This window comes from Anopheles cruzii, chromosome 3, assembly GCF_943734635.1.
Source record: "Anopheles cruzii chromosome 3, idAnoCruzAS_RS32_06, whole genome shotgun sequence".
NCBI lineage: Eukaryota > Metazoa > Arthropoda > Insecta > Diptera > Culicidae > Anopheles > Anopheles cruzii.
Window position 1 is genome coordinate 37681911 of NC_069145.1, and position 15999 is coordinate 37697909.

The window sequence follows — 15999 nt, forward strand, 5'->3', positions numbered from 1 at the left end:
TGTCGCGTTAGCGCGTGTCTGTGTCGATTGTTCACTATTTCACAATATGAAAAAGAAATGCAAACGGCTTACTTTTTAATAATGTTTTACCTGTCTTCAGCTTACACTTTCTGTGTTTGTTTCTGTGTTTATTTTTATCCTTTAGTGTATAAATAGCATTATAGAAAAACAATATTCTCAAAAGCGTACTTGTGTTCCCATGAACGTACTTGTTTTCTGAAAGTTTGTGAGTTGAATCTCGAAAAAGTGAACAACAAATATTTTTTCATATTATCGTCCACGTGAAAGAACAATAAATATAATACACCCTGAATTTACAAAAAATAAAGGATAAACTGTGAATTGGCCACACATTCAGCAGTAGCGGGATCACACGAAAGGAAATCAAACACACAATATTGAACAGTACAACAAACCTGACATACACCGAACAACCACAGCAGATCATCAATCCTACCACAAGATGGATGTACAAGTACAGGTATTTAAAGATGCACAGTAAAATACATTGTTCTATACTGATCCTACTGGTGCTTTGGAAAACTTTCGGGATTGTTAACAGCACTGCAAAATGGGAAGTCAACTAACTCTATAAAATATTCCTTATCCTATGAGTAATCTGTTTTACAATAATCTGATCCGGTTCCGTATACAGTTCAGAGTGTACGAACAGTTCTTTGTAGAACGACCACATTTTAATGCGTTTGGAATAGAATGATACTCTTTTCAGAGTGGTTGGTAGTTTGTACTTTACCAACAGCTATTTTGGGCAACGCAACGAACGATCTTCGCAAAATACCTGAACCGTAATTCACCTCAACCGGCCAATCGTTTAACATTTTGCTAAAAATAGTTCCGACCACCGGCAGACAGAACAGATTGCGTCCATAAAATATTGTTTCCCACCGACGAACAGCTCCGATGCATCCGGTACACAAGTTTTGTTTCCTTTTCCATATCTGTACGGGTTGACCAGATGACTAAAAGGCGCCTAGGTCGCAGTTTTTTGGTTTTTGATCACCATGTAAAGTTTCCTTTATTGCCTGTATTTCCGTTTACTCTATTTCGATAGAAATTATGATCAATTTTTTGCTTCAAAATGTGTTTTATGCATCATTTAGCAAAACAACAGGATCGTCTGTTTCTCTGTAGAGAAGGCTGAATCAGTTGAGCGAAGAGCAGCCCCTGAAAGCGTTTTCCTTTCGCTCTAGAAATTTCATGAATCATCGGACACAACACGTTGTGAGGTGGTGTGCTAGACATGAGCTAAGCTAATTAGTCAGAGGCGAAAAAAAACGTAAGAGGACAACGGTCAGAGCCAAAAGATTGTCACCAAATTCTGCGCCGTTTGCATTACGTGACACGGAAATACAACGATAAAAACATGAATTTGAATGAGACACTTCACACTTGCAAAATGAAGCAACATTTTAATCGATCATCGCACTTTCGCCTTTTTACTTTGAATCAATGAGAATATTTCGAACCAAATATGCACAATTAAAAACATACACGCAGAATGTTGCGAATGCAACTAGCAGAGTAAAAAAGTCTTTGGTTTTTAATCCCCGTATGTTGGTCAGAGTTAAAAAACTTGTGTATTTCTCCTTTTACACTGCCACAACTTGACTCTTCTTCCTCTTCCACTTTTCTCCCTTTCATCTCTTTGGTCGCTCCGTCGGAGTTACCGTTTGGTCGCTCAAATCTAAGCCGCGCAGCTTAGATCTCGCAAGCGTTCCGAATGTGGCGCTCAGCTGGGTCGCTCGATCGCGAGCCGCTGGCCTTACATTTGTAACACAGAACATACAAACGTAAACATTACATACAAGCCTTTGAGAGAGAAATTCGAATGGCAACACTTTGTTCTGCATTGTAAAAAGTAAATTTTAAAATTGAGTTCGACTGAACCAAATCAAGACTCTTCGAACGGATGTGATTTTTTCTCCTTCTACTGCTCGTGTAGCCCGGATTGCCTAACTTAAGGAGTTTATCAACGATCGTGCGAGAATGCGCGATCGTTGATAAACTCTCTCTCGAGTTGCAGTTGTGAGAGCGCAACGGCGGTTCGCTCTCGCACCAACACACTTGCACAAGTATTGGCCGCGTTTGTTTACCACGTAAAAAAAGAAGCCGGTCGTCGCTGAGATAGATAACGGCAATTTAATGTCTTATCGCCCGTTTAGTGGTCAGCCGGTATCAGACACTGTAAAAAACGGTACAGCTATGGTATTACGCTAATTACTTCTTATTTTTATACACGTTATGAATGTTTATGGTGTATCGGCGCGGGGTGAAATTGGGATCGAATTCCCCACCGGACATTCCGTTCGATCACGAGTGGTGAGAACCCGCGATCAGCTTAAGCGTAAGACAGTTAAAAGAGCGAAAAGAGCCAGTAGGTGAGAGAGAAGAGAGAAAAGAAACATCAGAAAAGATCACCTGAAAATTACCAGCCATGTTGAGCGGAGAAGCAGAGAACAACACAAATTCCGCTGCCCATTGCGTTGTTGTCGAAGGCGCTACAGGTGGAGTAGGGCCGGAAGCGTCGATCGCGGCCGCGGGCGACGCAATCTGCTGTGCCGCCGCTGCGAGCGAAGAGTCAGTTAAACACGAACCACGAATCCAACGAGACGCGCGCGCCACGAGTTCGGGAAAGATCGCTTTCGGTGCCAACCGTTTCCGTCGCAGCGAACCTGCGCCAAGTGCTATCAATCATTGCCATTATCTGCCCGCGAATTCGACCGGCAGTGGTGTGCGTCACAGTGTGCCACGGTGTTTGGGTGGCTCGGCGGCCACCGGTGCTAATCCACATTCAACAACAAACAGCCATCCGCGCAGCTGTCAAAAGGTAAACAAAACCCACACGCAGCACCGGTAGCGACGACCAAAACGGCCGGCGGAACGGTGGTCCATCTGCAGCGTTACCTCCGGCGGTGTGCTAGTTTGCATGCGGCTTTTGTGCCTCCGGTGCAACGGACTTCCAGAACCAGTTTAGAGTGCGACGATTCCGAAGTGCTCCGCGAGTGCCAGCGCAGTATCCTAGCGATCCCTAAAAGACCGACGATCGATTCCTGGTTTTTTGCCTTTGGAAAAAGTGTGACAAAGCAATCGGTTCCAAAAGAGACGTAGCGCATAAGTATGTTCCAGTTAGGTTAGCAAGAGAAATCTTGAGCAAAGGGTGGCCGACGACAATCGACGGCGAACGAGTTTAAGAATAATTGAAAGATTAAAAATGGCCTTTTTTATGTTACATCGGTAATTTTATTCGGTGGTGGGTGGAACGCAGCGACCGGTGGTATTTCGGTGGACCACCATTTCAAGCCCACGGTTCCAACGCACCGGTTTTCCCGTTCCGATTGTATGCGCCTGCCTGCCGGTTGCCCTTAAGCATACCCACGGGAACTGGCTCGAAAAAAAAACTCGGTCGACTCAGGGTGAGACGAGCAGCATCGAAAGGCAAACGAAGAACAGCGTGTGGTAAAGAGTGAACGGTGGGGTGTGTCGGGGCAGCCACAGCTCAAGATCAGAGCTTTTACACACACACACACAGAGTTACAAATGACCGCACGCAAGTGAGTGGGGAGATTTTTATGCTTCCTCCAGAACCGCGACGGGAACCGCGAGGCTTAATTAGTTTATTCTTCTTCCGGGAGCCGAACGAGGAGACAATCTTACGGTTAACGCCTTTTCGGGGGAACCAAAACTTGTTCTTTCCGCATCAAAACTTATAATATGTGTGCCCTAACGTGCGGCCAACATAATGGACAGTTGGCAAAGGCGTGCGCCTTCGCTGTATCGCGAAAAGTTATTTCCAATTTAAATTCCCTGGGAACCAAAAACCCGCGGCATCCCGTCCGGAAATGGAAACTAGAAGATAGAACAACAATGATAGGCCGAAGGCATTGAACGTGTTGGGAATGTTTTTCGGCAACAACAGAGTCGACAAGTTTTTGCTGGTATATCATTTTTTTCGGAAACAACGGAAAGAGCCCCAAAAAGCCCCAAAACGACGGTCACGTTGACCTACTACCGCCGCCGAGCTCATTGAAAACCTGATGCGACAAATGGCTGTATCGATGGCACAAGAAACATACTCTTTGTTTATGAACACGTTCGGCATGTGTGGCAAAACATAAGCCAGTTGGTTGTTGTTTGCTTTTATTACTTTGCTTGCTAGCAGTTTCGATAAAACCACCGTTTTTGGGATCGATTTTTACACTGCACAGCAACATCGCATCGAACAGAGACTCTTTATCTTCACCGATTGCAATGATTGTTCGCAAAAGATGATAACGGTTCACATTGTATTTTGGTCAATCGCAAACGAAATCGGATTGATATTTAATGTGTCCTACGTTCGTTTTCTGAGCGTCAAACCGGCCCGTAGCAGTCATTTACAATCCCCAGAAATAATCGTGAGTCAGTATGAACCCATCACAGTGTTGATTCAAATTGCGGACGTGTTTGCTAAGCTGCTCGTTACTGAGGACCGTGATTCAACCGCAGCAGGATGCATACCTTTCTCTCTGAATCACTATCGATGCTGTCGTTTTAATATGTTAATAGTAACAGTCATCAGACTGGTCGACACCTGACCCAGTCGGAAGCACGTTAACCCAATAATGCATTACTGTACAGAACCTGTCACTAATCAGCACGCAACGTGTCTACTTTCCCAGTTTGTGGGTTAACATGAATTGTTTGGTTCCTAACTAGTTGAAACATTACAGTTTAACTTGGACAATGTAACGGTTTAATTGCAGAACAGGTTTTCTCTCAAACTACTGGCGAAATAAATTAATAAAAACTTTTGTGCTACAAATGCAGTCACTGAGATCTCGACCACTACCATCAAGCGAGCCAACAATGTAGCTTTAAAACTGGTTCGTGCAACGGGTCCATTAAAGAGTCCCTGCGAGACGGTGTGAATTTGGATGTGTAGTCAACGCCGAGATGCGATGCCGTGGCGGTACGCAAACGCAACAAAGTCGATTAAAACAAGCAAAAGCTATAAATTATCAGTTCTCTTGTGCATGTTCTTGCCTCTCGATATTGGGCCGTGGACACAGTGGATAAGCGAACCCCGAGCCCCCCAGTACGAGTGTTATGATGCGAGAGTGCGTTCGAAGGAGGGAGGCCCCCTGGGCGGACTCGGTTCGGTTTGAGTCTTTCGAGGATCGCATCCTATCTCATGCAACGGGTGACCAGTAAGAATTCGCTTGAAATAACGGAGCCCATACGACCATCCCGCGGTGCTGGATGTTAAGAAAAGCCCCAACACGGCAGAAGTGCGACCATTTTAAACCCTGCGGCCGGATTGTGTGTGGATTGATGTTTGTTAATTTTGGGTGTTTGTGATCTTCGGCTCTAGGGTACGCCGCAGTACTACCAGGAACTGCAGCAGCAGCAGCATCCCCGCGACTACGACGATCCGGACGCGGACGAGGAGGGCGAGATGGAGGCCGAGCGCGATCTGGCCGAGGACGCACAATGGAAGCGGATACAGCAGAACACGTTTACGCGCTGGGCCAACGAGCACCTGAAGATCATCAACCAGAACATTGCCAATCTCGAGAGCGACCTCTCCGATGGGCTGCGCCTGATCGCCCTGATCGAGGTGCTCTCACAGAAGCGCATGAGCAAACACAACAAGCGGCCCACGTTCCGCAGCCAGAAGCTGGAGAATGTATCCGTGGCACTGAAGTTCCTCGAAATCGAGGGTATCAAAATCGTCAATATCGGTAAGTGCCGGGAGTGGAGAAGAAGTTTTAGGTTTCCTTTGGTTTTCGTAAAGTCGGTTTCACCGTGTCCGAAATTGCAGCCTCGGGCTAATGCTGGCGCATGCCTCTGTGAACCGGCCCGGTCCGCCCTACCGTTGGCTATTTGCAAGCAGGAAACTCTCACAACCACCACCGCTCCATCATCTGGTCTGGCGAAGCATCCGTGGGATTCCCGAGCCGTTTCGCGAATTTTGGCAGACGTGTACACATGAGCAGCATTTTCAAACACTCGCGCTAACTTTGCGAAGCAAAAGGCAACAAAACAGCGACAGTGGCCATTGTGATGCGCGGCGCGTTCGTGTGCCGCGGCGTTCGTGTGCGAGAATCACGCAAGCAAACGACCGATGGCGCGGGTTTCGCGAAGCCGCTCATCATCTAGCGAAGTTGCAGCTTTTGGCCACATCTTCCACGTGCCCCTGGTGGAGGTCGAGCCGGTTGCCGCCGGTCGTCTCTCTTTTGGGCGCTCTTTTTGTGTGTGGCCCCGAAGGCGCACAAACCTGTTACTGCTGCTGCCGGTGACAACGGTGCCGGGCACCGGAGAGTTGGTGGTGGGTCGTAGGAAAAAGCGCATTAAAGATCTCCCGATCGTCGTCGAGCCACCGCAAGTCGGCTCGAAGCCGACAGAAGATTAGATGTACGCCCGATACACAATGGCGTTGGGAGCGCCCGTTCGGAGCGTTTAGGCGACAAGGCCAAGGGCGTGCGGCGGCGACGATGCCGGGCGCGTGTTGGCACGGGCACGGGTTCGCTTCTTAGAAGTGGCACCTGAAGAAGAAAAGGTAAAATAATAAACAAGTCCGTTGCGTTCCTGCATAACGTTGCACGCAAACATCGCGACCGTAGCGACACAGTGCCGCCACTTTTGAGGTCCCCTGAAGTTCTAAAACGAATGTTTGGATGAGTTTCCCGTCTATACTTGCGGTCTTTTCTTTAAAATGTTCGCTTGGAAGCTTTAGAAAAGCAGAATGAAAACGAAAACACTGCGCTAGTGTTTGGTTCAAACATTAGACTTCAACGAACCTTTAGCGATGAACCCGTTTCGATCGGCCCCTTGGAAGCTGAAGATGGTGCGATCTGATCGTGGCACGGGTTGACACTATTTTCTCGTTACGGAGTAATGTGGCGTACATGGGCACATGGACCTCGCTGATGGCGTGACGGCGAGCTTGTCTTACAAATAACTCGGTTAATTAGTTGTGCGCGTTTTGTCGCTTCACTAGGCAATCGATCGAGCGCGACTAAGCAGTTGTACATTTTTTACGCAAACGGCAAAGTGCCGTCTTTGGGCAGGATGTACGGGGACGGGGCTCGCAGTTTCGGTCACCCAGGGCGGTCATAACTGCGCCATCAAAAGTGGTCGCAGTGAAAGCGTCCGTGCAAAGAAAGAGCGCAAGAAGCGATGGACACTCAACTATTGCTCAAAACAGATGCCAAACGATGACCGTGTCGATGCATTAATGAACCGGTTCTGTACCGCGGTGTCGGTCGGTAAGGGTTAAACATTTCGAGTTGCAGGAATGCACTCCGTTGCTCATGTGGAGCCCAATGCTCAACAAGATGCGTCGCAATCGTCTTGTTTGTCAGCAAAGAGCGCCTCTGCCGGTATTAATGAACCACAGACTGGCTGGCTGAACTTGATGTTATTGTGGACTCGAAAGTAAACGAGATTTTACCGGTTAACTTCAATGCAATAATTTGTTCACCTTTTAGCTCTGCTGTACGCAAGGCAAAATGCAAAGTTACTCATATGCTGCATGGAGTGACATCAGCCGTGGTGCCGATGGTGAGCTAATGTGCGCCCTCTTATCGGTCACACATCATCTCGCCCTACTAGCTCGTAGTTAAAATCGTTTCTTTAGTCACCCATCGCTGATGTCCTCGTCACCCCGAATGGTGGAACGAATGTTCGGGTCGGTAGAGCAAAGAAACGCCACTCGTTTAGATAGGCTCCACTCTCGGGTGCGGTTAATGGTGCATTCCAATGCACACTCCTTCGTGCTCCGTTGTTGCACTCGCCTTTCCTTTTTGTTTGTGCTCATCAACCCAGTGCTGCTGTTGTTGGGTGTGGTGGCCGCGTTCGTTTTCGCAGCGAGCCGTTCGCAGTTTGGTGTGGTTGCTATACGATTTTTAGGTTACGAGTTTGTCAACCGTCAGCAAACACGAACCGGCACCGCGCCGACGATGGACACCAAGAACAAAAAGTAGAACCAAAATTGACACTCACACGATAATGCTCATCAGCTGCCGTAGGACAGCATTAGGTCATTCGTGGCACTCATCCCGAACAAAATTAGCCGATGGCGTCATCGGATTTAATCACTGAACTAACTGCGGGCATCAAGACTAACTGCGGACTGCTCACCCTATGACGGTATCAATCGGGTCGACCAACGCAAGTGATCTAGAGTCGGGGTTTTTTTTTGTTAACTGGGTGCCATAAGCAGAATGCTTTAAATTGTATGCTGAACGAAAAATTGGTTACGTGATGTGGTGCATGGCAATCAATCATTATCAGCAAATGTGGTCACGTTGCGCAGCAGGGTTTGGTTACTTTCGTCTTCAGTTCGTTCACTGCGAATGATCGATTGATTGATCGTGTTACCAATAGCCGCCGATATTGGTAGAGCCAGCTAGCCGCCACTGGCATGCCAGGCCGCAAACAAGCTGCGAACAAGTTGCAGACCCGCTTACGAGCCAAGCCAAGCCAACGAGCCAAGAGAGATGATCACCGATCGACTCACGAGTGAGAGAGGTAGGATCATCGGTCGACACTCTCTGGGACACTCTTGGCATTACGAAAGAACCAGGAGTGATAAGCGAAACGCCGGACCAGACGGACTAATTTTGAGTCGCTTCTTTCGGATCGCTTCTTTCGTGATCGATAATAAAGGACTTCAAGATACGGAACGGTCGCGGTGTTTGACTATTACTCAACACTCAAAATTATATCCGAGAGTGTTCACAACACTGCAAAATTATTGTGATATTGACATTGCAATAACACTGCAAAATTGTTTCCGAGAGTGTTAGTAACACTCAAAGGTGAAACAAATCAAACCCCGGCAAGGGGAAACCAACAAAATCCCGGTAAGGGAAAACCATAGTGCGTTCGTCGTGCGTGAAAGTGAGTGAGCGAGCTCAACGCGGTGCAGCATCCAGTGGCAGGATGACGCCAACGCAAACCAGCACGGGAGCGATGGCGACGCGATGCGTCCCCGGCTACCGGGAAGCAATGGCCCCTACGACAGGGTCAGCGGCCGCGAGAGCGGCGCGCGCCGAAACGTTGACGCGCACGATGACGATGATGATGGAGATGAAGGACGAGATGAGAAAAGAGTTATCAGAAATGAAGAAGCGCGTCTTCGAAGAAAAGATGCGCGTAATTAGGACGAGTGAGTGGGTGGCCGAAGCAAGCCGATCGCACCGTAGGCACGATCGAGCGGAGCAGCGTAGCGACAGATACACCGACGCAAAAAGTTATCAGGACAAATGTGGCGGACGGTACCGAACCGACTACAGCGTGCGAAGGGAAGCACCACGAGTGAGCCAGCTGAGTGCGTACGATAAATGGGAAGAAGAGAGGCAGTTCCTCAAATACTACCTCGAACCTAAGTACGATATAATCGCAGCAATGGATGAGCGGAAAGGACGCCAAACGGGCAATGTGAAGCCGATCGCAGGTCCAAGCCGTCGGCAGTCTGCGACCGTTACGCAACGCCGTGCCAGTGACCCCTACGCCGTGCAAGTGGACGACATTCGCCCAATGGCGGTCGCCAGCCGAACGGTGGCAATTTTACCTCCGACCAAAATGGCCAACAGGAATCGCTTCACGACCACAAGTAAGCCCTCCACGCACAGCCAAACAGGCCTCGCCGAGTGTGGAGCAACGGTACCCGGAGCAGTGTACGGAATGCGAGCACCAACGAGACCTTCAAAACCGATCGGAATTGATCGTAGTGGTACGGTTCGGGACAATTTCGTGCGTGTGATAGAAGGACCGCTACCTGCGTTGGAAGAGAAGAACACTGTCGCGCTAAGGGACGAGAGTGCAACGACCACCAAGCGATGCGAGGTGAATGGATGTGTTAGTTCCCTGCCGCCAACGAAGCCATTCGGCCGCAAGAGCGGCGGCATGACAGTGTTTAATGGAGACGACAAACCAACGACGCTCGGTGTGCCGGCGAAGAATAGCAGCCTAAATACGAGCCGCACGAGACTCAACGGCAGCTTACGGGGAAAGGAGGCAAGGAAGCCAGACTTGTCAGAGGAGCAATCAGCCGATCGTGCCGCGGCTGCAGTCGATATGGGAAAATCAGTCGCAGCAGCACCAGTAGCAGCAGTTGCCATGGAAGTGGATGACGCGGAGCACAGGACGTCGCAAGCCGACCAGATGAAACGGCCCGACGTGAAGGTGCTGAACAATGCGGCCCACAAGCAACGGCACGCGGAGAACGGTGCTGCCGAGCAGGAACCACCACCGATAGACACCATCGAAGTGGATCGTTTGATCGTCGATCGTATCGGTGAGGTGCGGTGCGGGACCGTGCATGTCGCCGAAAGTTTGCTGCTCACCGATGAGAACCCGACGCGCAGTAAGGAGCTTTCGGTGACGGCCAGACCCATGGTTGTCGGAGGCCACGTGTTCGTGAACAACGCGCTGCTACCGAGCGGCGATCAAGCGTCTAGTGCGCGCAATCTGCTGGTGCAGGATTCGCGCGTGAGTCGGGATCGAGGTAAATCTCCCGACGATGCTGACCGCCACGGCAACAACGGTAAGGAGCGTTCGGTGACGGCCAGACCCATGGTTGTCGGAGGCCACGTGTTCGTGAACAACGCGCTGCTACCGAGCGGCGATCAAGCGTCTAGTGCGCGCAATCTGCTGGTGCAGGATTCGCGCGTGAGCAGCAGGGTTTGGTTACTTTCGTCTTCAGTTCGTTCACTGCGAATGATCGATTGATTGATCGATAGCAAGTGGAACGGAAAAGTGATATTAAATGTAACGCCCTTCTTGCCCTTCTCGTTGATAGTACGAAATGGGCGAAAATATCAACTCGCTCTACTTTGTTGCCAAATTTATGCAGAACCTGAACCGTTTCGTTTTCACATGCTTCCCATGGCCAGCCGGTCATGACCTCGCCAGTTCGTCTGCGCGGGAATTTATGTGCGGCGCCCCAATCACTCCTACTGCGACGGTTCCCCTGTGGTTGGTGTGCACTAATTTCCATTGAATTGCTACAGGCCTACAGGTACCGAATGGAGTGGACCGCAACAAAATGTTCCACAGGCCAAAAAGCGACGCGTCGGAGCGTCATTAACCGCCGCCAATCGGTTTTGTTGATGTTTCCACCATCATCGTCATGGCCTTGCCGTTTATGGTCTAGTTTGGTGCCGGTGGAACGAAAACCACCGGAAGGGTTAGCGATATTTCTTTCATATTTGGAAATGGAGACCATCCAGTGGTCGCAGCAGAACCAGCGTAAAGAGATCTCCCAAACAGGTTCTAACCGATCACTTCATTTGCCAGCATCGTTTCTTCCGTCCTCTTGGGCGCTTCTATAAAACGAATGAATATGCAGATTATTATTCTCGCTTCGAACCGTGCTGTCCGCTGTGGTCATGACGTAATCGGGGAGGATTCCGGCCGGCTTCCGATCACGTATGGCGCGTGGGTACGTGCTCGGTTCAGTCGTGCGCGCAGTCGAGACCAACATCCATCGTGGCAGGCCGAGCTGTGGTCGGTGGTGCATCGAAACTGTTTGTCGTCTGCTACAAAGTGATCGAATGCATGGAACTGCACGGCCCCTCGGTCATAAGGGACCCTTCTCGATGGAAGGTGGTCCGACCACAGGGAGCAGGCGTCCGAGCCTCATCATCCACGTTCAACGCAGCAGACCGTATCCACTTCGGGCACACACGACCGATTCGCGAACGTGGCTAGTGGTCAGCTTCTTCCGAAAACCCGTTTAATCTTCCCTGCCAGCGAGTTTTAAGGCGCCTTAGCATGGAACCTACACAGCGCCACTTTACTGTATGCACGCCACGTAGCGCATTCTCAGACCCCCTTTTGAAGCGTCGATCGCTTTCGCTTTCGATCGCACCGACCAAGACCACGCTGCTGGTATGCTAGAGATATTGCCCCTGGCCAGCGGGGCTAGTTGCTGCAGCTTACAATTGTTTATGTGGTTATGTTTCGGTTGGGCTGACACCAACTGGATCGCACAGTGGAGCTCGGGTGTGATTATTTATGGGATGGTGTGGAGATTTTTTTCGTTGTTTTCGTCACTGTCCGATTCGTCTACCACCACCAGCAGCATCGGACACTCATGCCCATCGGTCGACGGCGGTACAAGGTAGCCTGCCAGCAAAGAGCCCTGACTTGATGACTCAAATGCTAAATATAGGCAAAACAAGCTTCCAAGGGAAGCTAGTGGCTATCGCGTGCGCCCGACTATCGCGGCATGCCCCGCGAACTGCTTCGCCACAATCGGGCTGCCGGAATCCCTACTCTCGCGACTGGCAAGGCTTTTTATGGACTCGTTCTTGGGCCGATCCTTGATGTTGTTTAGCGAGCGAAGGAAAGGGAGAAAACATATAGCTGAACGCACATCGATCATCGAGCCGATCTCGAACTGTTTGCGTTTCACGATGGCTCTAAATGTGTGCGGTTCGCAACCCCTTTTTTGACAGCTGACGAATGCCACGAGATGCGGTTAGCATTGGTTTCAAGGGAAGGCGCCTTCGTTGAGTGCTCGCCGATTCTTGCGACCCTCGCACGAAGGTTAACACACTGCTGCTGCCAAAAGGGTTCGAATTCAACCTTATGCTACGTTCGGTACACTGTTACGGCCGTTAAAAACACCATTCAACAGTTTGTATGATTTTAAACGAATTAGCTGCTTGAAAAGTTTTGTTCGGTATCCCACTTGCTGAGCAAGCGAGGAACTTCGACAGTGTAGTGATAAATTATCACGCAGGCTTCGCATTTTACAACCCATTAACGTTCATTATCATATGCTTACTATAGACTCTTCCGACATTGTGGACTGCAAGCTGAAGCTGATCATGGGCCTGATCTGGACGCTGATTCTGCACTACTCCATTTCGCTGCCAATGTGGGAAGGCGATGAGAATGGGGACAATCTCGCCAACGGTAACGGAGCCTCACCGAAGCAGCGCCTGATGAACTGGATTCACCGGCTGGTACCGGATCTGCCTATCAATAACTTTACCTCGGACTGGACGAACGGTAAGGCGGTCGGTGCCCTGGTCGACGCCGTCGCCCCCGGTCTCTGCCCAGACTGGCCGATGTGGGACCCGAAAGATGCCGTCCAGAATGCGGCCGAAGCGATGGGACTGGCCGACGATTGGCTTAACGTACGGCAACTGATTCGGCCCGAAGAGATGGTCAATCCTAACATCGACGAACAGTCCATGATGACCTATCTGTCACAGTACCCGAACGCCAAGCTAAAAGCCGGTGCTCCCCTGCGTCCGCGGACTAATCACAGCAGGTTAGTACCGGGCCACTACCTGGATGCCACTTGTATCGATGTACTTAGATGTCCTTGTCGATAGTAGTTAGACGTAGAGTAAAATACCCTTCGACCCAGCATTGCCCTTGAAAAGCGTTTCGGATAACAATCATAGGCCTTTGGTTTTCTTTCCGTTAATTGCGGTTCTTTTTTGTTTTGTTTCCTTTCTAAACCATACTGTTCAAATCTCTCGCCCTTCACTTCACAAATCCGCACACATCCGTATCGTATTTTGTTCGGCACCACGTTTCGACACTGTTAACATTCTGACAACACACCTGACACCCACGTGCATCCTCTTTAAGTGCTCTTTATTCTTTCTTTCTCTCTCTCTTTCTTATTTTCTCTTCTCAACTTCTATTTCACCAATCCATTATCATGTTCTTGAACATGAACTCTACTTACAATGTTCGATGTATGCACACATTAAATTGCAGTGTTCCACCGCCGCGGTAAGTTGGTTGGTTGGTGCCAAGTACATGTTGTTGATAGCGATAATTGTTGAATTTGTTTCATTGTTGTTACGTTTCTTTTCTTACATAGTTTGCAATTTATCTTGCTCTCTCTCTCTCTCTTTGTGACTCTCCTAAACGAACTGAAGCACAACACTCAAACACGCGTCAAATTCCCGCTGCTGCCACATGCAAATTCTTATCGTTCGTTATCAATTGTTCGGCTACACTCTCTTCCGCCTGTACAGTTTGTGCTCAAATTGATAGCAAAAAACCACTAGAGTCTATTGTTATTAGTTACCTGCGTGTTTTTGCTTGTCCACACAGGAGTTAGCTCACGCTGGCTAGTCAAAAGTTAACTTCTTCCACATATTTTTTTGTTTTCGAAACGTCCTTTCAAGAACGTTCTGAAATTGGGCGAAATTGTAGCCAATCCTCCCGGTTTGCTGGTGTCAATAGTGAGCTCTACTCTGGCATGATTGTACTGCTGAACGCTTTTACACTTCCACTGTCGCGCGCTACAGCTTCTACCTTCTGCCGCGTTCCGCAATTCGCCAAACTCCATCGTGTGGTCGTTCTTCCCACTAACGCCATCTTTCGCTTTTACTGTCATCCTCCGACGATACAGGGTTCGCGCTTACGGTCCCGGAATCGAGCCAACCGGCCCGATCGTCGGAGCCCCGGCCAACTTCACCGTCGAGACGTTCTCGGCCGGTAAGGGCAACGTCGAGGTGGCGGTTCTCAACGCGAACGGTAACGCCGAGAAGGTCGACTGTAGGTTCAATAACGATAAGAACCTCACATACTCGGTGTCGTACATCCCCAAGCTGGAAGGACTGCACAAGGTGTACGTGAAGTTTAACGGGCGTGATATCCCCAAGAGCCCGTACGAAGTGCAGGTCGAAGGTCAGGCCGGTGACGCTTCGAAGGTGACGGCTAGCGGGCCGGGTCTCCTGCCGGACGGTGTGATCGTTGGCAAGCAGACGTACTTCGACATCACGACTAAGGACGCTGGCAAAGGGACACCGGAAGTGATTGTGCTGGATCCGGCCAACCACAAAACTACCGTCGCTGCCAAGTTGCGCCAGATCGGGACGGATCAGTGGCGCTGCGAATACACGGCCAAGCAGGTCGGGCTTCATTCGGTGAACGTGTTCTACTGTGGCCAACAGATTAAAGGCAGCCCGTATGGGGTGCGCGTGGCACCGGTTTGCGATCCGCGCAAGGTGCGAGCCAGTGGCCGCGGTCTGCAGCCGGTCGGAGTGCGCGTCAACGATGATGACGTCACGTTCCGCATCTTCACCGAAGGTGCGGGCGAGGGCATTCCCGAGGTGAAAATCTTCGGCCCCGGTGGGGTCGTGCCGGAGTACAGCATGCGCAAGATTGACGCCACGACCTACGAAGTGCAGTACATTCCACTGAAGGAGGGCCGCTACAAACTGTTGGTCCTCTACGGGGGCCAGGAGATCCCGAAATCGCCGTTTGAGGTGGCCGTCGGTCCGCAGAAGCACACTTCGATCGTGGCGTACGGACCGGGACTGAAGACGGGTATGGTGGGACAACCAGCCTGCTTCGTCGTTGAAACGAATGGCGAAACGGGCAACCTTGGATTCAGCATTGCCGGCCCATCGCAGGCGGAAATCGAGTGCCACGACAACGGGGACGGTTCGGCACTCGTGAAGTACCACCCGACCGCGCCGGGAGAGTACGCCGTGCACATCCTGTGCGACAACGAGGACATACCGAAGAGTCCTCACATCGCACAGGTCCTCCCGAAGGCGGACGACTTCCACCCGGAGCTGGTGAAAGTGAGTGGACCGGGAGTGGAGAAAAATGGCAGCGTTATTGTCAATAAGCCGACCGAGTTCACTGTCGATGCAACGCGTGCCGGTTCGGCACCACTGGAGGTGAAAATTAATGACGTTTTCTCCAACACCATCGCCCATCGAATCACCCAGAACCAGGAAAGTGGTACGAAGAAGATCACATATACCGCCCCGTCGGCCGAACCCGTCACGGTGGAGGTGAACTATGGCGGTGTGGCCGTACCGCAGTCACCGTTCCGTGTGAACGTTTCCACACCACTGGACGCGTCGAAGGTGCAGTTCTTTGGCCCGTGGCTCGAGCCTGGCGTGAAACCAAACGCCGCCACACACTTCAACGTTGACGCTCGGTAAGGACTGTTCAATTTATTCTACCCTTCGCAAAAAGCCACCGATTTAAATCTGTACATTT

At 50.3% G+C, this 15999-nt stretch overlaps 1 protein-coding gene across 1 annotated transcript in view; it reads left to right on the plus strand.

The window, feature by feature from the left end:
• The first annotated feature begins 352 nt into the window (after positions 1-352).
• Positions 353-15999, plus strand: part of LOC128273424 (filamin-A) — a 45146-nt gene continuing 29499 nt past the window's right edge. Inside the window, exons 1-5 of the mRNA XM_053011382.1 lie at positions 353-481; positions 5372-5741; positions 12805-13291; positions 13750-13764; positions 14393-15937. Coding sequence (XP_052867342.1) covers positions 464-481; positions 5372-5741; positions 12805-13291; positions 13750-13764; positions 14393-15937 — 2435 coding nt within the window. The 5' untranslated portion in view covers positions 353-463. The remainder of the gene's footprint in view (positions 482-5371; positions 5742-12804; positions 13292-13749; positions 13765-14392; positions 15938-15999) is intronic.